Source organism: Clupea harengus, chromosome 14 (genome assembly GCF_900700415.2).
Source record: "Clupea harengus chromosome 14, Ch_v2.0.2, whole genome shotgun sequence".
NCBI lineage: Eukaryota > Metazoa > Chordata > Actinopteri > Clupeiformes > Clupeidae > Clupea > Clupea harengus.
In genome coordinates this window covers 19,936,488-19,961,048 of record NC_045165.1, presented here as the reverse complement: position 1 = coordinate 19,961,048, position 24,561 = coordinate 19,936,488, and the positions used below count along the sequence as shown (strand labels likewise).

The following is a 24,561-nucleotide window of genomic DNA, read 5'->3' as shown; positions in this document are numbered from 1 at the left end:
ATTCTTGCAGTCCATTCTTACTTGAATACTGCAGTACAGACATTTTCCAAAACTCACTTTAAAATGACCTTCACTTCCCAGAGCCTTGTCTAAATGAACCCTGAAGGCCACATTTTTTGACTTGCTCAACGCAGTAAAAGTATGGGAATGTATGGCGTGAATTTGAAAAAAGGGCGTCTCCCCTCTCTTAATTAATCCCTTAATTAGGGCTGTTAATTAACCCTCATTTCCTGCTCTGGGGTGGCTTCCTGCCCCTAATGATGCCGGGTATGCTGAGATAGGAGGAGGGAGAGAGAATGAGAGAGAGAGAGAGAGATAGAGAGAAAGAGAGAGAGAGAGAGAGATGTGGAGCAGAGAGAAAGGAAGACAGAGGTGGCAGATGAGAGAGATGGACAGGAGAAAAATAGAGAGCGAGAATTACCGATAGCGAAAGAAAAGGAAGGACTAGACTAGAGAGTGTAAGCGAATGGGAAATGAGAGAGGGAGGTGTGTGAGCCTGAGAGGCAGAGAGAAGCAGAGAGTCAGCCTCAGGCTCGGCCCAGATGCTGGGCTCTCTGCTCTGCTCTGCTCTTCTCAGGCTGGCCTGCCTGTGGTCCCGTGGGGACACTGCAGTGTGGGGGCCAGAAACCACACATGCAGCGCCCCCCCCCCCCCCCCCCCCCATCACATCTGGAGGAACTGAGTGCAGAGAGCAAGGGTGGGGGCCCAGACATGTAATGCAAACCTCATGGGGCAATCTGAATCACTGCGTGTGTGTTTGAGTGTGTGTGTGAGAGAGAGTGTGTGTGTTTGTGTGTTTGTGTTTGCATGTGTCTTGTGTGTCAGAGTATGTATGAGAGATAGTGTGTGTGTTTTAAATGGTATGACATGCTTTAGATTAACTCCGCCATCTGGGCCTGGGCCCTGTACATGAGCCCATCAGCCCATCATGAAACCAATGCTTAATCATACGTGCAGCCGTGCTGAACTACAATTAACTCCAGTCAGGCTAACATATTATGCTATTTCTCAGTAACCCAGGCTCACTGCTATGTCGTCACTGGATTGCACAATGTTAACGTGTAGTGTGACATATGACCTTGTGGATCATTACATCAAGAGTCTGGATGAAAAACAACAGGTTTTGAATGGATGGATGGATGAATGAATGAATTAATGAACGAATGAACGAACGAACAAATGAATGCATGAATGAATGAATGAATGCTTGCATGGCTGCACTTATGTTGCACTTTCTAGGAAGTTGTTCAGAGGACCCCAGTGGGCTTCATGTAAACACCCACCTGGATGCCTGCCATTTTTCCCACTGTTTCAAACACCAGTAAGACATACCCTCCGTCTGCTTCTCCACAGAACCCTGTACTGGACAGACTGGAATCGCGAAGCCCCAAAACTCGAGAGCGCCTCGGTGGACGGACAGAACAGGAAGGTGCTGGTCCAGGAAGGCATTGGGCTGCCCAATGCTATAACCTTTAACCCCATCAGCCGTCAGGTGTGCTGGGCAGATGCAGGTACGTGAAGCCGTTGTATACTCAAAAACACAGCACTTACACTGGGGCTTGCCTGGTTTATTGTGCCTGCTAACTCTTAAACAGGACTGCATGTCCTGAAAGCTTTGTTGAGCAAAATCGACTGTGGTAACCGTGAAGAGAGACGATTGAAACACACCAGATCCATAACTGATTGGGGGTAGATCTTTAGCACATCAAGCTCACTGGGATACCAAGACCTCAGCTGCACTCCTCAAACTCTCACTGGTGCTTGCTTTGTTTAGCATGCTAGCTGCTAGCCAAGTAAAACTTTGGACCAGATCAACAACTGACTGGGGGTCGAGCAGTCCTTGAAATAGAGGCCCACCGAGTCCACAGCTGCCTTTATTATACTGTAAGGTGCCTTGTCCCTGACACTGATTGAATCTGTTCCCACCTGCCCCTCAGGTACGAAACGACTGGAGTGCATATCTCCAGACGGGACAGGCCGTCAGGTGATTCACAGCGGACTCAGCTACCCCTTCGCCATGGTCTTCCATGCCAACCACTTCTACTTCACCGACTGGAGAAGGTGGGGATCTTTGCCATGTCCTGCTCATCATTTTGACACTATAACCATCCTAGCTACAGGTTGTATAAACCTGGATTTGTATAGCTGGTATGAGCTGGTATTAGAGCCTACATACAAGTGGAGACTGGAAACTTCAGACTGTATTTGGAAATTAGCTGCTAAGTGCAGAGGAACAGACTCTACAAATATGCCTATTGTTATTCAAGTGCTTCATCTGTGGGTGTACGCTACTCGGGGTGACCCCTACTGTGATTTATATTGCAGGGACGCAATCATTTCCATGAGCAAAGGCACCAGCCAGTTCACAGATGATTACCTGCCGGAGCAGAGGTCACACCTGTATGGAATTGCTGTTGCGTCGCCTAGCTGTCTATAAGGTAACTCATAACCCCTGCCCTCTGTCTGTACCAACCTGTCTTTCTTCCAACGATGTGAAGTCATGTCGGTCTAGTCTATGATGTGGCCTTTAGCCTTCAGGCCCTAGGTTTTCACTCTAGTCTATGGTATGAGCTTCAGGCCCTAGGTTTTCACTCTAGTCTATTTCTGGATTTACACACTGTTTGGTTGATAAGAGGTTGAGGTTGACATCAATTCACCTTTTAAAGGCTTGTACGCATTTAATATTCCTTTAAAATGAGCCGGTACAAGTGTATGTTGTTCCATCACACCTGTAGAAATTGCCCATAATGTAAAATGACAGAGTGTCAACTACGAAGCCTGCTCCAGGGAAAAGTAGTAGGCACCTGCGGCCAAATCACTGTACTTCAGACCACGGTGACGAAATCTAGCGGTTCCTCGCTTCGACATCAAAGCCCTGCCTGGCCACGGAAACCAGAGGCATATGCCCAAAGAGCAGAGCATGTGTTTGTGTAACCACAGACGAGGAGCCACCAGTTTGCTCAGGCTGGGGGTGTAAAGCAAAGAAAAGAAACAAAAAGAGGACAACTTAAGAGAGGTCGGCATGTCAAAGGGGATTGGGTTACTTGAAAGGATTTCCGAAGCAGCTTGTCTTCCCCTAACGCGGCCATTATCTGTTTCAGGGAGAGGGTTAATGACAGAGCTGGAGCCACATGGTGCTATTTTGGGCGAGTCTTGTAGTGCTCGCTCCGTGGGAACTCCTCAGAGGCTCCTAAGTGTGCGCAACGCCAGGCGGGAGAGCTTGAGGCCGCCATGAGCCTCGATGTCCACCGACGCCATCGCCAACCAGGGAGAAAGATTTACAAACGGCAAAACCAAAGTGACTTAATTTTTTTTTATTTGTCCAAATAAGTTTTTTTGTACATTTGTTTTATACCTCACCTCATCCTACTGTATGTTTGTATGTTGTTTTGTATGATTATTTTGTTTTAAAATGAAGCCAAAGAAACTTTGAAATCCACTCTTTGTGCAACAGGTCCTGGCATTTGAGAGTACGTGACACACAGCTGTGCAGCATTTGAGTATTCAGTGCACTAGGAGGAATTAGTATTTCACACGTTTAATTGAACTTAGTCAAAGTGGTTTTTACCCCCCTTCTTCATGTTTTAAAATCCTTTTTTTATCTTTTGTAAAATGTGATATTTATAACAATAAAATGTGACTGAGGACTTGTATAAAATGTGTATCACACATTCTGTGGGTTTCAGTACTGTGTTTTCTGCACGGGTGAGTTTGAGTGTACACAGGTGAGTGTTTTATTTTCTCAGGTACATCCACAGCCACATTTCAATGAAGACTGTTATTTGGCCAAGCCTGATAGTTCTAAGTGTGTGAGGTGCTTTGTTCATCGGTACTTGATTAAGTACTCCTGGCAAATGGAGCCAAGATTATCTGGCAGTGGCTACAGCCAGGCCATCTGAGTGTGGAACAGCTTGGAAATGCAGTAGAACACACTGCTCGAACAACGACCCCCCACCCCCTACACCTCTCCAGAGGACAAATGTGTTGCCATCTCCTCACTAAACACTACAGAAACAAAAAACCAAGACACACAAATGTGCATTTTTCTCAGATATTTCATATGAGCGGTTTCAGCATGTAATTGTCATTCACAGCGTTTAAGGAGAAGAATAAGGCCAAATGAACATCAAAAGTAAGGGGTGGGTGGGAGGCTGAGTTAATCCTACTTGAGACCATTGGTCAGCACTTTCAAACAGAAAAAACACTCCAGAAACAGTCTTTTGATGCAGTGTGGGTTGAAAAAGAAAAAAACAAGTGCATGGTCCTCGATCGCTTTGCATTCTCTTTGGGGGGTGGGGGACTGTCTGTAGTCTCCAAAACTCTTCTTTTGAGCTTGTTGGCTGGGGGGGGGGGGGGGGGGTGTTGAGGAGAGAAAGATCTGGACGCAGGTGGCTGGTCATCTGCCAACCTTCCCCAGGCGGTGGTCTGTTTTGGGGTCTGCGATGATAGCCTGCACCGCCACGATCGCCTCGTTGATCTTCGTCTGTAGCTCTCGCAGCTCCTCGATGTGCAGCAAGCGCAGGATCTGAGCCGCCTCGTTCAGAGCGGCGTCTGCAAGTGGACAGGAAGTAAAACAACTGGGATCTCACATCAACACTCACTTATTGAGGAGAATCTCCAGTGTTATTCCAAAAGCTCGTGCTAGCTTGTTATAAACCACAACTGTTAAGCGAGACACTATTATGAAGATCCGAGGAGAGAGTACAATGGCAAATGTTACAAATATATAAATTGGAAAAACTGGAAAACGTGACCGACAAGACAAAATTCCAAATTCACATGCGAGTGCAAATCTGTGTAATATTACAAATATAACTAGGAAGCTATGGTGTGATTAGTATTAAGATCAGAGGACTACTGTTAATATGTGGTATATGATGGCCTGGCCATTGAAATTAAACTGCCCATTCACATTACTGCCATATTCTCTCTGGACAGCTAGTATAAGTATAACTCCTGTATGAATAGGTCACATCAGCCACTTACCTCCTGTATCAAAGCCTAGGATATGCTTATCCAGTGCAACTGGCAAGCCCTGCAAGGAACCACAACAATACAACAAACGCATTACAGATGGACAAATCCTAGTATTAGAAATATAAATATATAACTAACAACTTCTGGATACATATGGTAGAAGGAATTTAGAGTGAGTACTCAACTCTAGCTTACCTCTTTTGACTGGTTTGCTTTTGCGATACACTCTGGAGTCAGTCGATCTTGAATAAGAATTCTTATAGCCTGCAAGACCACAAAGAGTTAATGGGCATCATGGAGAATCTGGGACTGCTCAATCGGATCTTTTCTAATTGATCGATCAATCAATCAATCAATCAATCAATCAATCAATCAATCGATCAAAAGTCTCAGTCCCCCAGTGCTGAATCTCTGTGCTACACGTACCTTCAGCATCACTAAATAGTCATCATGACGCTGGATCTGAAGGAGATTGGACAGGGCAGTGACACCAGCCTTGAAGTCAGGGTTGCTAACTAGAGAGACAGAAAAAGGCAAAGAACAAAATATTCTATAGTATTCTATGAGCAACATACACTTGATCAAAACATACATTTGAAAGTCATTTATTATGACCTTGAAGTGTGAGAAGGGCGGATATAGAAAACACTATACTTCTTTATTCACAACCTCCTTTTCTAGCGTTGCCAGTGGCCTTTTGTGGACAACATTAACCACTTGACACAGGTAAGCTATTCAACAGTCAAAGACTGGTTGAGGAGATCGAAGAGAGCATATGAGAGATATCTCCAGAGATTGACGTACATCCTTTTCCATGTTCTTCACAAGACAATGTCATGGAAGTGGAGCTCTATGTATTATAGAAATGGCTTGGGGAAATGGCCCTGGTTGTAGGGAGGGTCAACTCCAACTCCCAGCAGCCTCTTTGCTCTGGGCAGCTGTGAAGTGGGTGAGCAGTCATTCCAGCGGTCAAGACAGACGTGGTTTGGGGGAAGCCACTTCAGTGCATGTTCTGGTTTCTTTAATCAACCACTTCCATCAGAAAACACTGAAGCCGTGGGGAGGGGGCGTTAAGGGAAGGGGAGTGCAGAGACAGGAAATGCAACATACAGAGGAAAGGGGAGGGGGACGGAAAAGGAGAGAGAGACAGAGAGTGGGGGAGAGAGAGGGAGACTTGAAATGAAGGAAAAGAGAAAAAAAAGAGAGAGAGATGGAGGGAGAAGAGAGAGGCAGAGAAGGAGAGTAGCAGAGAGAGAGAGAGAGAGTTGAAATGAAGGAAAAGAGAAAAAAAAAGAGATGGAGGGAGAAGAGAGAGGCAGAGAAGGAGAGTAACAGAGAGAGAGAGAGAGAGAGAGAGAGAGAGAGAGAGAGAGAGAGAGAGAGGGCATATACACTCACTGTCCAGGTTGACGAGAGGATCTGTGGGCTTCTGGGTGTTGTTGGCTGCTTCCAGAGGGGGGCAGTTCCTATACTTTTCCACTGTGACAGGGGGGCAAAAGGTCAGCAAAGGTCAGAACACCACATCTGTATTAGGTAGATTAGGTATTTGTTTATATCGAATATGTAGAAAGCCATTCATATCATCAGACAAGTTCTGATATCTTTGGGTAAATGCCTGTAGTAGGTATATATATTCAAATCTTCTAGCCTGATGTACACAGCTTAATGTTTCCAAGAGAGCCATCATAATGTAAATTGGAGAGGCTAAATGTGGGACACTTGCGCCATCTAGTGGTAAAAATATATATCGCTAGATGAACAACAAAATGTGCAGGAGTCACTGACATAATCAAATCCTTTGTCATATTGACACCTGTGCAAAATGTTAACTACCTTTGTATTATTTATTACTAACAATCACAAAAAATTGTATAACATACCATTATCACCGTACTCCAGACGAACAGCAAGGCCAAGCAACCAGTCTATAGCCTCCGGTCTCTCTTGGACACTAAATGGACAAGTTACATCTTCAAGATACTGAGGGCAGATAAAAGTAGGATAAGTAGGTTTAGTACTTAAAAATGGCTATATGAAAGCTGAAATAGACCTTTATGTTAGAGTGCTGTTAGAGACTTTGTGTCACAGAAAGTTAGACAAATTAGAGGTATGGGGTGAGATCAGAGAAAAGTACAACAGGGCTCTCCTATTTTATGAAACCCAAAATGGTCTTACTTCGCCGAGTGGTCCAGACCAACCTTACAAAAGTATCTCTTGCAGTAGAAATACTTAGTTAAGGACATTCTGGGAAACGCATTAAAACGTTAAGGTAGTGTATGACTTACAAATTACGAACCGTTAAGTAGGCTTTGGGACACCAATGATCATTGTATTTTTAGGAAACCTAGTCCACTCCCATGACGACATCTCACCTAGTGAAATGTCCAACTAAAACAGGGCAATATCAATCATGTATCAAGAGATCAAACATTATGTTCTTATCAGGGGCGTAACTATTGACAGTGCAGCCAGTGCGGTTGAAAAAATTCAAAATCTGAACGTCAAGACCGACAGGCTGACTGAGCACAGCCAGAGGCACAGCACACCTGCAAGCCGAAGAATGCCTTTCAAACATAAAAGTGGTGATGCATGATTTGCTTTTTCAATGGACAGGATAGCCTGCGCATTCAGCCTCTCCTGCCCCTCAGATAGGTCTTAATGAGTTTCAATTTGGAAAAGGATCGCTCAGCTGTTGCCATGGTCACAGGTAAAATCATAAACAAAAGCAGGGCAGTGCAAACCTACACAGTGATAATCCACAATCAGCATCTTGGCACATTGGGAGACTGAGGACTGCTGAGCAATCTCTGCTCTAAAACAGGCCCTGAATGATAGGAGTTGTGCAGGAAACGTTATTGTCATGTTCTTGTTGTAGTGGTCAGACAGACATTTTGCCTCGTCATATAGCTCATCATCGCCTGAGAGCTGATGACAACAGGTACAACAGGGACATAGCAATAACGTTTCCTGCACAACTGCTATCATTCAAGCTGCCGTGCCCCTATTTAACAGGTTGTTATCATTTCGGTGTCAGGTCGCGGCCAAGCGCCTGTTTCACTATGTGTTTTCCAGATGTGGGTTAAACTGCTGTGTGTGCCGCCGTACCAAATCAAGCCTTTCATCAGTGTTTTTAAGAACACTTCAACACTTTGACCGTCTGTTTACGTTACCGCGAGTCAGAGCGCTATCCATGTTTCTGATAGCCTTCTCTTTGACCCGTCTACTTTCCCAATACAAAAGCCGAAGTAACTAATTCGACCGTAAATTCCAACACATTGTTGGTAAAATATATATACGCCTAATGGTGTGTATGTGTGTGTGTGTGTGTGTGCCTAGTATAACTAGTAACTAGCATGCACTAGGGCCCCTCATAATAGCATGCACTAGGGCCCCTCATAATAGCGTGCACTGGGGCCCGTCGTAACTACTTTACACCATTGGTTCTTATCTATTAGGACAGCCCCAACCTAGGCTACACCGTGTCATTTTGTGTAACAAAACTGTCTGCATCTGAAAAACGTACTGCATGTATGGTAGGGTGTACCTTACTGTGCAATCCCCACCTGTGTGTATGCCATGTCAACTCACCTTTTCAAAGTATTTAGGCCACTCAGAGCTGGGGATGTTGCGCAGATTACCCCGGTCTTCAATCTTGTAGTGCCTTACCTTTTGATCCTCAAGCCACACAATGAAATTCCTGAACTCCGTTTCATCTGCAGACAGTGTATAAGAAAACTGAAGTTGAAAATGACACAAGCTTAAATATTAGAACGTCTAACTCTGCCTTTAGGCTTTACACATCGACGTTAATATCCAATCTCGCCTCGCCAGATAATGTGTATGTCGGGACGTGTGGAACAAACTAAGTCTCAATGAAATGACGATCAAACAAGATCCCTGACAGATGGACAGCTCAGTTCACAGGAAAAGACTAGGCACCTCGTCAAGTGCGTTGGCTAGTGCTGGATGATGTAAGCTACCAATATCGGTAAGGGCACTTTATGCTGAAGAAATGTTTCAGTGATCAGTCACACAGACCCGACATTCACAAACTCGCAAATTCTAGTGGATTAATCTTTGAAGAATGATGAAAAAATCATGTTATGTTTACTTGACAAATGACAAGTAAGGTTAGCGAGCAAGCTAACTAACTAGCTAGCTCTGCTAACTGGACAGAGTACCACCACGTCAGCTCCTGCAACGTAATTCTTACCTTTGCAGTCAAAGGCAGAGGGGTTGTGGTAATCCAGGGCAGTAAGCTTCCTTTTAAACATTTTAACACAGATATATCCTTGTGAATGTATGACTAATAGTAGTATTAGTTGTCTAGCAGTTGCATATACCAATCTCACTGTCGCCTTTTAGGCAGGTCTGGCAATAGCCGAAAAGTTTGTCGCATATATATGACGTATTTTGATAGCGCCAGCACTTGGACAAATGTGCGACTCCACAGGTTCTCTATTTGCACAGCTGATTCAATTTAGACCAAGCCATGGCATATTGTTTGATAACATTTTACCCATAATGTCTCGTCCCCGCCACTACCTGAAAAGTGTACACTGTATGTTGTATAGTAGAATCATCACTGAACTGCTCAAAAAGGGTTTAAAATATATATATATTTTTAAACCCATTATTTTATGTCAATTGCATAATAGCAAGTAGGCCTAATGGCTTTTTAAATGGCTAAGCATATTTTGAAACCATGCCTGAGAACAAAGTGAATTGTCTTACAATTGCAAGTAGCCACTTGACTCTAAGGAAAAACGTCATACAAATTGAAAGTATTTTATTTGTGTATTCCCCAGACATGTGATATTTAATGTTGATAAGCATATATATTCTATGCTTTGAATAAGTAGTTTGTAGCCACATAGTCAATCATCCGTGGCCTTAGGCTCTGCCTTAGCTTTTGTCAAGTATGGCTTTTCATCTGTGGCTTGGGTTTCTGTAGCCCTGAACATCAGGTAGTTTGGTCCTTGTTCATTACTGGGTGATACTAAACATGAATGTTCTATGGCTTTCTCTGTGCCACCGTTGTCAGCCATGAGATATGGCCCTTCCCCATTACTGGGTTCAATTGAATGGGGCTGGTTCCTGTTTTCCATCAAGTCTTTGGCACTGAGCACCAGGTAGTTTATTCCCACTTCCCTGTTGCTTTCTGTTGGGCCTTGTGGTGTGGTCATGGCCTCTTCATCACTGGAATTGGACAGTGGATGGTTAAGTGTCTCTTCAGTAGGCGATTGTGCCGGCTCAGGGTCTTTGTCGTCAGCACTGAACATCAAGTAGTTAAGTCCCTCCTCGCTGAGCACGTGGGTAAGGCCGCCTCCTGTGCTCTCGTCCTCGTCCACAACACTGCACTCCTCATCTGAAACAAACAGGGCCATCAGATAGTCTGCCAGAGACATGTAGGTATAATCCATGGGAAGTGGTGTATTGTGTTGATCCAATTGTTTTAAATGGGAAGTGGTCCTTTTATGGGCTAATATTGTTATATGATGTAAATGGTAATGATATAATGGCCATGTGGGCAGAAAAACAATTGAAAGGTTTTTGAGTGCCCACTCGGTTTTGAGTTGCAACTTAATTTTCTTCCACCACTCTACGTTTGGAGTCTGCATCTGAAAGCGCTCTGTTTGGAGGGCCATCAGAGGCGCTAGATAAACCCCCCGATCCCCCCCCAAAAACAGGACACCTTACCATACGCGAGAGCATGCAAATTGGAGGGGTACGGCCAAAAGGGGAAATTGGGATGGGATGGGATCATACCATAGTGTTTTTCAGGATGCCACCCACTCCCGAGTAGTACCCTGGTATCATTGGTAATTCACTATTAATATTAACTCTATTATGTAGGACTCATGCTCACCATCCTGGAAACCATAATTCACCATTCCTCTTGACGTTTGTTGTTCCTCCCTAAGTTGTTCCCCCTTCTGTCTCAGCTGACTGATTTGTTCCTCCAGGCGGCGAAAGCTTGGCCTCTCCCATGGAGTGTTTGACCAACATGCCAGCATTAAGTTGTATCTGTCAGAAAAAAAACAGCGATGACTCCAATGGTAAGTCAACAACACTGCTGTCCTTCATTTCAGCATTAAGTAGAATTCATCATCCAGGTTGTTCCCAACTAGTTATCAGAAAGAGACCAGTTCAATATGTATCTGCCAGAAAAGATAGGTAATAGCTCCCATGCTTATTTGCTAACTTAACACTTCACTCCTTTTGGTGGTATTGATTGTAGGAACAGATAACGGTTTTCCAGCGTATTAGGTTCCTGTTATTAGAGATCATGTAGGTCAGTGTTACCCAACCATGATGAGAACTCACAGGGTCTGAGGGCAGTCTGTTGGAGCCAGAAGTCTCCCCCCTGAGTTGATGTGATGCAGAACCTCGAGGTTGGTGAAGGCAGGATAGGGCAGTTTGCCCAATGTGACAACTTCCCACAGGAGCACCCCAAAAGCCCTGGCACAGAGTAGACAGGAGTAAGAGAGATGTAGTGCTGGAGGAAGCAATACCCTTCAACCAGATTTTCAACCTGTTCGCACTCTTTCTGTATGTGTGGTCTATAGGAAGTGCTGGCCCTGATGGATCTGTTCCTGGGCTGGCTTTTGTAAAGGTGATGATACATGGGGCAATCATATGACTGGTGATTGCATTAAGCTGCCAAGATGCATCACAGGCCAGTCTCCACTCACCATACATCTGAGTGCCTACTGAAGATGCCATCTGTTAGACTCTCAGGAGACATCCAGCGAATAGGCAGCAGCCCCTCCCCTCTCTTCTTGTAGTAGTCGTTCTTGTAGATGTCACGGGACAAGCCAAAGTCTCCTATCTTAACAACACGCTTGGGGTCTGTGTAGTCTTTGACAGACACCAAACAGTTCCGTGCAGCGAGATCTCTGAACAGAGAGAAAAAGTGTCACAACCGCAGTGACTTAGATTTATTTACTAATTACTTATTTATGATTATTTTTAATAATTGTACATATTGACATCATACCTGTGTACAAAGTGCATTTTCTCTAAGTAAGCACATCCCTTAGCGACATCCAAGAAGATGTCTAGCAGATCACACAGATTAAGCAGAGGCCCATGGTCCTGACATCCATGAATTAAAGAAATAATGGATAATACATTAGCATAACCATATTCATAAAAATAAAATAATTAAGAATGAGTTAACTTTCAAATAATTAATCCCCGTGATGTTCTTACCCAAGGGGAACCTCATCACAGGAATGCCATACTCATTATATATACTCGTGCATATTCATTTTATTGATAATCAGCCTTTTAAAATTGCATTTCATAATTAAATAAGATATAATAAATAAGATATAACTTTAAATGGTTTTAGAGACACTCACAGGTGCTGGGCGCGCTACCATGAGGTAGGAGCGCAAGTCCCCCCCCTCCATGAGCTCTAAGATGATATACTGAGGCTCATTCAGCAGACACACACCCAGTAGACTCAGGATGTTAGGATGGGTGAACTGACTGGAGAAATGTGTTGTTTACATGTGTGTGACCATTTATAAACTCACACACACAGATGCACATGCAGGTAAAACACACACACACACACACACACACACACACACACACACACACACACACACACACACACACACACACACACACACACACACACACACACACACACACACACAAAACACACATGCATATACACAAACACACACACACACACACACACACATGTTCCCATAAATATAGTTGCACACATTTATTATCTTATTAAAACTGACCAAAAGTGAAACAGAAAATAATATCACAACAGAAGGTTCCTCCCACCTCATCAGATGTGCCTCTTTCAAAAAATCTGTTTTCTCATCATCTGTGGCTCCCTTCTTCAGGGTCTGCCCAATCAGAAACATGGACATAGTCATGGTTACCAGAGATCATTCAAAAACATGCTGACACTACTATAGCAAAATGTACCATCCAAGCTCTTCGGATTAGATGTAGAAATGTGTTATTAAACGTTTCACCTTGACAGCTACCCTTGTGTCTGACTTCAGGTCCACGGAAGAGATCCCTGTCGCAATGCCTTCAAAGACCTCCCCGAAAGCACCACTACCCAGAAGTCTTTGCAACTTTAACTGGTCTCTGGGAAACACAGGAAGTGTGCTTATCTCACTGTGAATGGGAAGGGTTCTGTAGGAAGAAACCAGTGATGTAAAATGTTAAATCATTTTTTTAGGATTGCAAAGGTTGAATGATAATGAGGCAGAGGAGTCTTCTCACGCTCCCATAGCAACCATGAGCTAGGTTTATTACATGTGTGCATGATACATGCATGTCGACAGTCCTCCATGGCAAAGCCAACTTCAGTCCACCCTAAGGTTGGCAAGATTTACAACTACAGCTGTCTCTTGTGTACCAGCCTGAGTGTATGACATTCCAGCATACCTGACTGCATAGCAGCCGTTCGCTAATCCAACCAGACCCCTTATTTCCTCCAGTTCCTCGTCAGGTTCCATCTGGATGCTGGGCAGGGCGCTCTCTTTTTTAGTTCTTCGCCTGCGCCAAACTAAACGCAGGAGAGAATAGCAAAAATCAGCTGAAGCTTATCTCTCCATCCTCTTCCACACAATTGCTTGCCTCTCAGGAATGATCTTGTTACTCACTGAAAGCGGCAGTGATTATCATAGCCAGAAGGACACCCGTCAACACGCCAAATGTGATTATAACTGCATCTGTGTTTGTAGATCGCCCTAGAAAAGACAAATGAAATGTCAATAGTCTGAAAGATTTGAGGTTTCTTGTATTATACCATATAGCTTTAAAAGGATAGCCCTTACCTGCATCAGGTGAGCGGAGGACTTGATAGGTGGTGTCTCCTTTTCCCCAGTAAGTGTAAGGGGTTATAGCCAGACTGAATAGGGTATTTGGAGGGAAGTGCCTCACCTCCAAAACTGGCTCAGTTAGTGTGTTTGACGGGGGACAGAAACCTTCAATACTGTTCTGTAGATTAGATGATTTTGAATAAGGGCATTTTCTTTTCATTAATACTTTCTAAAATACATTTTAAATACATTGTAAAAAAATAATACATTTTACATGTATTCATTTAGCAGACACACATCCAAAGTGACTTCCAGTACAGATACATATATTTTGTTATGACATTGTTTTCTCCCAGAGTGTTGATTCTATTACCTGGGCTTTGATCTACCAGTTGAGCTACTTGAACACATTTATTCTCATGTTATTCGACTGCACTTTCAGAGACAGATAGTTACCTGTTCATTCTGGTCTGTTACTTGAAACTGTAAAACTTCAGATTCAACGCAGTAAAACACAGAGCCATAGTTGACAGGGCTACTAGGCTCCCATGTGACTCTGAATACAGTGGAGTTCCCCACCAGATAGACAGATGTTTCTGGAATCGCATGAGGTATCACAACAGGAGGGAGCAGAAATCCATCTGGAAACACACACACACACACAGAGAGAGATTGAGAGCGAGAGATACATACACACACATTCACAAATACACGGGAAGCGAGGGGGGGGGGGGGATAAATTGAAGTAATTATCCATCCATATCAGATGAGCTTTTTCAATCAATAAACACACACCATATTGCTCTATTAAATAAAGTTACATTTTAACACACACACATGCTAGATAAACAGATGTGAGATGACCATGCCACCCTACAGGCACCATAAACACCAGAGACAGCTAACCTGGCAGGGGTTTGAGCGTGCTCTGTATCAGGGTGAAGCTGGTCAGTGTGTGGTCAGGTGACATCAGCACGCTCTCTGCCTGGTCCACCTCCTGCAGCCGGAGTCTCTGGTCCCCGTCCAGCCACAGCAGACGGTTGCTGTAGAAGACCAGCTCAGAGCAACACACCACAGAGACACTCCATCTCTCTGTCACCGTGATACTGGGATGACCTAACCTGAAACACACACACACACACACACACACACAAAACTCACATATTAAAGAAGGAGGTTCCCGGTACTTTGTTACTGGTTTCATAAATAGAGAATATTAAGAATTCCAACCCGTCTTTGAGCAAATTTGTCCTGTACAGGTGCAAAATTAGTCCATCCTGCACGAGCCAGAAGAGAGCGCCTTCAGCCATGTCAAGGGTTATTCCAGCCACCTGAGAGGGGTGAAAGGGAAAGCATTTACAGACAACAAACCCAGAATTACATACATTTGCACTTACAGTAGTTACAGTCCTGCACTTTTTTCCAACTATGTAAAATAGTATTTATTGTTACACTAGGTCTCTATTGCTCGTAGCTTGATTGTTCTCTCCCTTGTACGTCACGTTGGATAAAAGCGCCTGCTAAATGACTACATGTAAATGTAAACATTTGTAGAAATCCACCTGTTGTTGGATATTTCACCGTATGAAATGAAAACATATAAAGTAATTTAATCACAGAACTGTATCATGCAGTGCTTCCGGTGTACAAATTCACAGCATTTGCTGTCATGACTGAGATCAGGTCTACTGTTTCACTGCATATAGGTTCTCCTCGTTAGCATTAACATACTTATTTGAAACTCATGGTTTTTCATTTTATAACTGGCCGCAGTGGCCTCATGTATACAGTCTGTGTTGGACGTGATGGTATTTGAGGCCAGTCTCTACCTGTCTCCCAGAGAGCACGTTCAGCTCTTGTATGACGAGGCAGCCCTCTCCATTGAGCCTGGCGCCCTCCACAGAGAGAGCTGTGCTCCAGTACACGAAGGCCTGCAGCGGGTCCACCAGCAGACCGGTGATGTCACGCCGGCCCTGCACCACCACTTCCTGCGCTACAGAGGTTGGACTTCCTCGGCAGATCTGTAGGGAGAATGTATTACTCTTTCATTTCCTTAGCCTCTGTTCCCGCATTTCCACCCCAGGCTCAGATGTATAACGCTGCATTTAAGCAAGACAACATGGCACTGTGCTCCCATATAAGAATAGCCTTATGCTTCTCCCCCCACCCAAGAAAAACTTAGTCTATTTGTCATTTGTAATTTCCTGTTGCTGCAGCAGCTGCATCTGCAAGGCTATTGCTGAGTTGGCAGAGAGATGCTCAGTGAGAGACTAGACAGAGCCCGGATTACATCTGCCCCCAGACCTGCCAGTATTACTGGTAGAATTAAGAACTAAGAATAGCCTTACACTCCTTCCCTCAAATAAAGATGCCATGGTATGTCATTCTCTGTTCATTTCCTGTTGTTGTTCAGGTGCTGAAGCAGGGCTTTCAGTGAGCTGGAAAAGAAGCATACTATATACTAGACAAGGGCCAGACTACAGCAGGGCTTGTAAACTGATATGACTCAGGATCCCACCTAGAACTAAGGATAGGCTTACATATCTTCCTTCATGTAAAGATGTGCTACGGTTTATCGTTCACTGATTTTTTTCCTGTAGATGCAGCAGCTCTGCTAGAAGCGAAATAGCTACTGTATGACCGTAGAGGCGACCCAGACTACAGCTGAACTCTGAAATAGACCTGACCCAGTGACTCTGTTGGGGGAGACATACTGTATGTGTGTAGAATGAAGAACTGAGACTAGTCTTACATTCCTTCCCTCACATAGATTCCACTGTATGTCATTTGCTTTAAATTTCCTGTTGTTGCAGGTGATGTGCTGGCAGAGAGATGCACTGTGAGGCTAAGTGTCCATATCGCATTTTGTTCGGAGCGCCAGCGTCTTTTTTTCGTTTGTTCCTAGTGTTTGTGGTCCAATAGAGAAAAAGCGCTGCCCCCATCATATTTCTTTCCGAGCGCTCTGCCTTTTTCGGTGCAGCCGCTCCGAGCACCTCTAATTGAAAATCTCGGAACTTTTCTGCCAGAGAAAAAAATGCTGTATGGACACACACCCTTAAGGAGTAGACAGGACCTGCACTGCATCTGGAATGGATCTGAGTCTGTAATGCATCTGGCCCAGTTCTGGCCCTGTTCTGGCCCAAGTCGGCAGCTACATGCACTGACTTACTGTACCTGAGTGGAATTACAGTTCCAGTACAGCTGTCTGCCCAGCCAGTCAAACGCCACGGCTTCGGCATTCATCACTCCTGGCACCACAGTGGCGTTCAGACCAGACTTGCCATCCTTCAGCTCCACGTAGCTGATGTGTCCACTGCTGTCTGTCCAGTAGATCGTGCCATTATACCAGTCCATATCTGTGAGATACCAAAGCATACTCTAATTGGCAATGTTTGCCTAAAGCACGTAAATCAGACTCTAAATACTAGAGTCTATACTCCAAAGGCATAAAAAAGCAGCTTCTATAGAAGTACTCCAAGTGCTTAAATCTGCATGTGTCAGCTCTAATGAGTTATCATAGATGTGCAGGGAAAATGACAGAGTCAGCGTTTTTCAAATGTGTGGGTGTGTGTGCGTGTGCACTACCTCTCACTGTTGTGATGTTGTAAGCCAGCAATTCTGTGAAGTCGTAGCCATCCAGTTCTTGTTTCCAAAGGCCGTTGTTGCTCGCTGCAACTATGTATGGAATATTGGTCTCTGAATAAAAAAAAAAGAGAAATACAAAAAAATCAATAAGGAACGTCCCAATTAAATATTTCTTTCACAGAAGTTCTCTGATATTCCATTTTAGACAACTCACCGTTCTGTAGTGTGGTTCCCTCAAACAGAACCGCGGCAGATTGGCCTCCAGGTGACTCGGCCCTTACCGCTAGCGTGTAGCGCTGGGAGCTCTGCAGATCGGTCACCATCACCTGCCTAGTGTTGATATCACTGTAGGTCCTGACAACAGAACCGTTCATGGATGCTGTGACGGTATAAGTCCAGTTCTGCCAAGCTGATGAGCCTGATTGATCCACAACAAGCAGAATTAGATAGTAATGTAACTAACAATTAAAAAGTGTTTACTTCTGTGTTCAAAATGAAACAACAAGCAATAGTCCAACATAATTTAACTTCAAACTTGTGTGAATCCAAATATTATTTCATGAAAGAAACAAAACAAACTCAAAATAGAAAAGGTGTAGCATCTGCATCCTCAACATCAGTTTCTCTCAAGTGTACCAGAGGATACTGTTGTACCTAGGTAGTTTTCACTTCACCATTTACATTATTTAACTTCACTCACTTGCTCCCATTCTTAGTTCTGGTTCCCTCCACTTCAAGCAGACCCTCCCAGAGCCGAAGTGTGCGGTGACGTCCCGAGGCCTCCGGGGTACTGGATAGGGCTGTGAGGATGGGCTGCTGTAGAGGAGGTGGTCAAAGCCCCCAGGGGTAGGGTGACTGAAGCTACAGTCCATCAGGTACTCGTTAAAGCTGACTATGTCATCAAGACGCTCCTCCTGGTAGAGTTTTACTCCATCAGTGAGCACGACTTGGTTGTCCTCGTACGCCAGACTCTGCACAACGTCTACAACGGTGATGTCCGAGCGCAGGTCGATGGGAGACGAGCCGTCCAACGACACAGCGGAAAGGGCCCGGCTCTCCTTCAAGAAGTACACCAGCTTCATGTTTCTGACACTGACCACAAAGTCATGAACTGAGCTGCCGTTGACTACCAGGCTTATGTTCTGATTGTGTTCCCCTGGCAACACAGTGCGATATATCCCATCATGCAACAACAAGAAGAGCCACCTGAGAACAAGAGAGTAATTTATATTATATAATAATTAAATACCAATTAAATGTATAAATAGTAATATATTACATATTAGTATATATTATATTTCTTGTACTAATGAATAGGTAAGTATATTGCATTTCTAATATGAGAAGGTTGTTATTGGATGTATTTCCTGGAGATTAGTGTAAGGATTAGGGTTTGTAATTTGTAATTGTAGTAATAGTTATGTTTCAAGATAATGTAGACATAGCAATAATGTATTATCCATCAGATAAAGCAATATGAAGACAAACATTAGATTTTGATAGAAATACCACCTGATGTGTCCTTCATTAGCTATATGATACATTCCATACTATATGGCGAATGTGTGTTTTGGGTGCTAGGATTACGATGAACTCCTGCAGAGAATGGGGTAAATGGCCACAGCTAGTATGTCCTTATTACTGATATAGCTGCTGCTGCTGATGATGGTGGATATGATGATGGTGATGGATATGATGGTGGATATGGTGATGGATGATGATGGTGGATGATGATGATGATGATGGATGATAATGGATGTGATGATGGGTACGGATATGATGGTGGATGATGATGATGATAAAGGTGGTGGTTGTGATGATGACAAATGTAATGATTATAGTGATGCCAGTGATGATGCTCTATCAGCATTCTCTTACCCGCTATATGGATCTGCTATGATTCTGGTCGGAGGGCCCGGAGTGGAAAGCTGTAATTGTACGGGATCTGAACAGTCCTCACTGCAGCGATACACCTGTGCCCAGATCAGTTTTAAAGACGGGCAGAGAAGTCAGTAGAGAAGCATAAATCTCTTTCTAACACACACATAAACCCACTTATCATTAGATACAAATACTGTAGCCATACAATTAAGCACCATGTAGCATACTGAAATAATTGTGCAAGGTAACAGGTGTATGTGTAATAAAGTTTTGACCACAAAATCTTACTTTATTTGTGCTCTCAGAAACCCTAATCCTATAAGGGTGGGATGATGCCTGTAAGCACTGTGCAAATGAAGAGGACTACTCCTTACCTTCCCACCAGAAATGAAGTAGAGTTTCTTATAGAGCCAGTCCACAGACGTGCCAGTGATCTGTTGGGTGGAGGTGTACAGAAGTCTCAGGTCAGAGGGGTCACCTGCAGCTGTCGCCCAAATGTTTAACCCCTCGGAGAAATACACCTGCCCAGAGGCCTGAAGGTTGGACACACCTGTGACAGGTGTTTCAATCAAATACAAACAACATGATCACTTTCAGATGTATTCAAGTAATGCCTTGAAGAATAACAAGACTTGATAGATATCCATTATACTGCACTGCAGACAGCAACATATCAAGAGTGTTTTACTGGCTGTCTCAACCGTTTTCACATTCTGCTATCAGTTTGAAGACTACTCTGTAACAAAATAGGGAGGAATAGACAGAGGTAGAGACAAAGACAGAGAGGAGAGAGAGAAAAGGAGGACACAGAGAGATAGAGAGTGAGAGAGAACGAGGGGTGCGGAGACCTGTGATATTAGACTCTATGAGCCCATCAAAAAGGCAGTCTGCTGGTAAGTAAAAGTCATCGGCCTTCTTCCTCCTGAGGGACTTCATGCTGGATGCTATGATCCAACGAGTGCCACTCTGCTCTGCAACAGAGAGCAAGACCCAAATGACCTTCTGTCTCTTTAGGCTATTCTGAAATCAATGCAGATTATCAGATTGGTACAGATTCTCTTCAGGCTATTCTGAAATCAACACAGATGATCAGATTGGTACAGATTCTCTTCAGGCTATTCTGAAATCAACACAGATGATCAGATTGGTACAGATTCTCTTCAGGCTATTCTGAAATCAACACAGATGATCAGATTGGTACAGATTCTCTTCAGGTTATTCAGAAATCAACACAGATTACCAGATTGTTACAGATTCTCTTTAGGCAATTCTAAAATCAACATAGATTACCAGGTTGTTACAGGTTCTCTCTAGACTACAGGTTGAACTCAGTGCTGATATTGTTAGTTCATTTATTATATGCCTCTGCTCACCCTCTTTCTCTGGAGTTGTGACTATGGTCTGTGCAGGTGGACCCTGGCCCTCCCTGTTCACCGCAGCTATGGACACCCTTCAGCAAACACACACATGTTCATTTCAGTCATTCACAAGCCATGATCACGGTCAAAGACTCTTTAAAAGAAAAGTTTTAAATATTGGTGTGTACTTTCCACTTTCCTGCTTGGACTTTTTGTTATTTAAATAACTGTTGTACAAATGTGCACATAGTTTCTAGAAACAAGGTGGTCTGTTTGCTTACTCTGTCCTACCCTTTCCTCTTTTCCTTGTGTCACTGTTCTCGCCCCTTGTGTTACTTCCTGGTTTCTTAGTTCATTGTATCACTGGTTCTACCTGTGTCTGTTCATCTTTTTTACCTTGTTTATTGTCTGAATTGATTTCTTCTGCCCCTCGTTGTTTTCTTCCTATGATCTGTTTCTCTAGGAGGGTATCCGAGTTCGTGGTTTAGAGACAAACCTGGGTAAGTACACTTAACCCATTAACTTCATTCTCCTAGCAAAACAAATCCAAAGGGTTCTTCTTTTAGAAGACTTAACACTTACTCCGAGTTAACGTACCTAGGTTTGTCACTAAACCATGTAGTTGGAATACCCCCCTGATTATTTTCTCTGTGTATTTAAACCCTTGTGTTTCTACAATTGCTATGTTGACACTGTGTTGTTCCCTGTAATCCTGTTTCTTGTGAGTAAAGATTCCTCATTGTGTTTCAAGTTTGCCTACGTGTTGTGCGTTTGGCTCCAGTCCCTATAACAGCATTACACGTGGACTGTATTGTCCAATCTTATTGTTAGCTAGGAGAAAATGAGGGGGAAAAAAACAGTTTGGGTTTAGACCATAGATATAGTTACAATAAAAAAAACATCTACCTGTATGTTGTGTTTGGAGTGGTAGGGAAAGCAGTGGCGGTAAAGACGTCTCCTCCTGTTGTCAGGCTGAGAGTACCCTCATGGCTGGTAAGGTCGATGTTGTAGCCGACTACAGGCCCTCCAGTGTGCCCCGGAGCAGACCAGCTCAGCTCCACACTCTCGCCTGACACACTCTCAACACTCTCAATCACTGGGGGGCTGGTTGGGGCTGGCCAAGAAAGGGATTTTTAAATAACTGTGTTGTCAATATCACAAATGCAATGCATGTAGATGGCACTGTTGCTAAACTTCAGGAAACCATTGCGAGAAATAATTCATAGAAGAGCTCTACAGTCACTGAGAATGCAGGGATTGAGACACACTAGACTGCATTGCAAAATTTCCCAAACTATTTGTGACATTTTCACAATTATATTTGTACAAAAATGTGTGAGTTAAGTTTAAGTTTAAGTGGCTGCAACACTTTCAAGACTCCATTCCTGACATAACATAACAAGAAAACTGACTACCTCCATATGGTTCTGTCTGATACAAGGGGCTTTCAGGAGAGGAGATGTGCTGCTGACAAACCATCACCCAAATTCTGAACTTATACCACGAGTAGGGCTGCAGCTTCTCCACTGTGAAGTGTGGTGCTGTTGTATTCTATGAGGTATCAGATACAAACAAAACACATTAACACTTAGTTCACAGTAAACTTGAACAAAAAAGTGTAAAGAGTGGCTTCAATGCTTTGTGTTACATTGCTACTGTTGATATATTACCTTGTTTTGGGTGCACTCCAAATAATTACATGCAATACATTGTATTGTGACAAGAAAAATGTGTTATCTAAACCTCTTTGTATGTCCAGACTCCTGATAGGCTGGGGCCTGTCCACTGTGGTATGTACACCACATCGGATTGGTTAAGAGGCTCCCAGGACAAGGTGATGTTCTGGGCTCCAATGGCGAAGGCAAAGGGAGCTGATGGCGGACACACAAATTCTACAGAAGAAAAAGGAAAAGAAAAATACGTAATTTTTCCCAAAACAGCTCACAGTTCTTGTTGCCAATACTTAACATGGAACAAATATTTATGAATTATAGTGAAGGCCTGGTTAACGTAGAATGTCAGTCAGTGAAATTCTCATGACATTTCATCACTCACCAGAGCAGTGTGTTTCTTTCCCATCTTTGCAGCCATCACTGTCAGTCTAAAAGTCAGAGTACCAGTTTTCAGTCAAAAATATATAAAGTAATCTTAGATGTAATCAAACCCTATCAGAGAGATCTAAAAAAAAAAACTCTACTTCATACTTACCCAGACATTTTGAGGAGAAGTTGTTTGGCCTGACACACACTCAAAATGAAGGCAAAATAAGAACAACAGCACATTGAAAAAACACATTTCTCCTAGTTATGTCCATTTCATGTTACGCTTTGCCGCGAGAAAATACAGACCGACCACACAGCGACTCAGCCAAAACTGTGGCAATCAGTGTATTCCTATGTAAAACAACCCCAGCTGAATGAAAACCTGTCTCGACAGATCAAAGCTGCTCTGATGTAAGTGTATCGACTAACGAAGCAGACTTCCCTTGAAGTGTGAAGGCTGTCACTGCTCAGCACAGCCAGCATAAAAAATAGAAGGAGTGAACTGTGGACTTAGTGACCGAGTGAGCAAGGAAGTATTTATCTTTATGACTGTAGACATATGATTCAGTATGAAGGTGTTTCTGTTTGTTCATGGGTTAAAAAGTAATTGGCTTTGTTAGCCAAAAGGCCATATGACAGGTCTAATAACGACAAAGTAAAGCCCTTCAACAGCAGAGCAAAAGGGAAAGATGTTCTGTCACGGTTAAGTTAACATCTGTTTTGACACTAGAAGAAAGATAAAAGGGTGTTCCTAATTTGTTATAAAATTAAAACTCCTCAGCTAACTTTTATAGAGATATTTTTACCTCTATCTTTCACTACATTTCCATTTTCTGATGTGCTGCCACTGTCAGCTGTATCCTCTGTTGCACCTATTCCTCTGAATGTGCCATTTCTGTTCTCTGAACATACTCCCTTGTATACTTAAACTTAATTTAGGTCCATCAAGAAATGATTCAGAACACACAGGACTTGCATTAGGTTGACTACAACAATTCAAGCCCAAAAGAAAACATCTGAGCAATGTAGGCCTAGTAGCTGGATAGGTACTACTGTATGTATTTTGCAAATAAGCCAGCTTCTTATGTTGGCTATATTACCAAAATGTTCACATTTAAGAAGCCCCAAAACACATAATCTATATGCCATCCAGATACAGAAACCATAGGTCTCAGTCAGGAAGATTTGAATTAAGCAAAATTCAGAATTTCACATTAGGCCTACACTGTTGGGGAGCAATCAGCAGGGACTGTGACCACTGGGGACATAAAAACCTCATGTAGCCTAGGGTACTGCCCAGAACCTAGGGAAGAATGGGTGATAGGGGGCCGAAACGACTATGGGTCTGAGTTTGGGGCTGACAACGGCTGGCAGAAACTAAAGAGGCATGCTCACTGTTGCACAAAGAAAGATGCTTCAGAGGCAAAGGTGGGCTGAAGTTAATTAGTGAAAGGTTTGGTTAAAGCTGACCAATAGCATTGCCGAGCAATCCCTTTAAACTGAATGAGTCAGACAAGATTACAATGCAAGAAGATGGCTATATGACCATGGGTTCTGGACATTGTTCACCATGGGCTTTCCCAAGGAATAAACTGTACTGCTCTTCTGTTGTTTAAAACAATTTAATTGATTGGCACATAATTGTAGCTTGTCAGACTTGTTTTAAAATGCCCAATCTCTTTGAACTGCTCGAGATCGAGATAAGTATAGCCCATTCCATAAGTGCACCCATTCTGGAGAATTTATAAAGGCCTAGCATTTAAAATGTATTACATCGTAAAATGTGATACATATTCATTTTAATCATCTAAATTTGTCTAATGGAACACATTTGCAACTTCGGAGATGGGTACTGAAACGGTAAAACGGTTGTCCATCAGGTTCTATTAAATTGACTCTCTGGACTTTGTT

The 24,561-nt window shown here is 43.3% G+C and overlaps 3 protein-coding genes across 9 annotated transcripts in view; 1 reads left to right on the top strand and 2 right to left on the bottom strand.

The window, feature by feature from the left end:
- The window catches only part of nid2a (nidogen 2a (osteonidogen)), a 37,294-nt gene extending 33,644 nt beyond the window's left edge, over nt 1-3,650 (top strand). For all 4 annotated transcript variants that reach the window (XM_031579907.2, XM_031579909.2, XM_031579908.2 and 1 more), the window contains 4 exons: nt 1,354-1,511; nt 1,938-2,061; nt 2,326-2,438; nt 3,102-3,650. In XM_031579907.2, the coding sequence (XP_031435767.1) occupies nt 1,354-1,511; nt 1,938-2,061; nt 2,326-2,437 (394 nt within the window). In that variant the 3' untranslated portion in view covers nt 2,438; nt 3,102-3,650. The remainder of the gene's footprint in view (nt 1-1,353; nt 1,512-1,937; nt 2,062-2,325; nt 2,439-3,101) is intronic.
- A 387-nt stretch (nt 3,651-4,037) lies between these two features.
- On the bottom strand, nt 4,038-9,386 carry rtraf (RNA transcription, translation and transport factor). Of its 2 annotated transcripts, none has more exons than XM_031579913.2 (8): nt 9,191-9,386; nt 8,566-8,690; nt 6,858-6,957; nt 6,376-6,456; nt 5,404-5,501; nt 5,173-5,241; nt 4,987-5,035; nt 4,038-4,551 (listed from the first exon to the last, which is right to left on the bottom strand). In XM_031579913.2, the coding sequence occupies exons 1-8, from the start codon at nt 9,249-9,251 to the stop codon at nt 4,397-4,399; spliced, it is 738 nt and encodes a 245-aa protein (XP_031435773.1). In that variant the 5' UTR covers nt 9,252-9,386; the 3' UTR covers nt 4,038-4,396. The 2 variants fall into 2 exon arrangements, with proteins under 2 accessions (XP_031435773.1, XP_012679238.1); XM_012823784.3 differs by having other exon boundaries at nt 5,404-5,492; nt 9,191-9,385.
- Nucleotides 9,387-9,753: 367 nt separating this feature from the next.
- On the bottom strand, nt 9,754-23,137 carry ros1 (c-ros oncogene 1, receptor tyrosine kinase). 3 transcript variants are annotated; one of them, XM_031579910.1, is made up of 28 exons: nt 22,817-23,132; nt 22,664-22,709; nt 22,352-22,500; nt 22,024-22,159; nt 21,515-21,722; nt 20,624-20,700; nt 20,099-20,221; nt 19,625-19,800; nt 19,248-19,342; nt 18,070-18,575; nt 17,584-17,787; nt 17,370-17,480; nt 16,959-17,140; nt 15,614-15,805; nt 15,015-15,115; nt 14,691-14,905; nt 14,241-14,425; nt 13,800-13,962; nt 13,626-13,712; nt 13,408-13,528; nt 12,987-13,152; nt 12,790-12,854; nt 12,345-12,474; nt 11,978-12,075; nt 11,673-11,876; nt 11,305-11,439; nt 10,847-11,004; nt 9,754-10,345 (listed from the first exon to the last, which is right to left on the bottom strand). In XM_031579910.1, exons 1-28 carry the CDS (start codon nt 22,901-22,903, stop codon nt 9,855-9,857), a joined length of 4,611 nt encoding a protein of 1,536 aa, XP_031435770.1. In that variant the 5' UTR covers nt 22,904-23,132; the 3' UTR covers nt 9,754-9,854. The 3 variants fall into 3 exon arrangements, with proteins under 3 accessions (XP_031435770.1, XP_031435771.1, XP_031435772.1); XM_031579911.2 differs by lacking the exons at nt 22,664-22,709; nt 22,817-23,132 and having other exon boundaries at nt 22,279-22,484; XM_031579912.2 differs by lacking the exons at nt 9,754-10,345; nt 10,847-11,004; nt 11,305-11,439; nt 11,673-11,876; nt 11,978-12,075 and having other exon boundaries at nt 12,351-12,470; nt 22,817-23,137.
- Nucleotides 23,138-24,561: the final 1,424 nt, after the last annotated feature.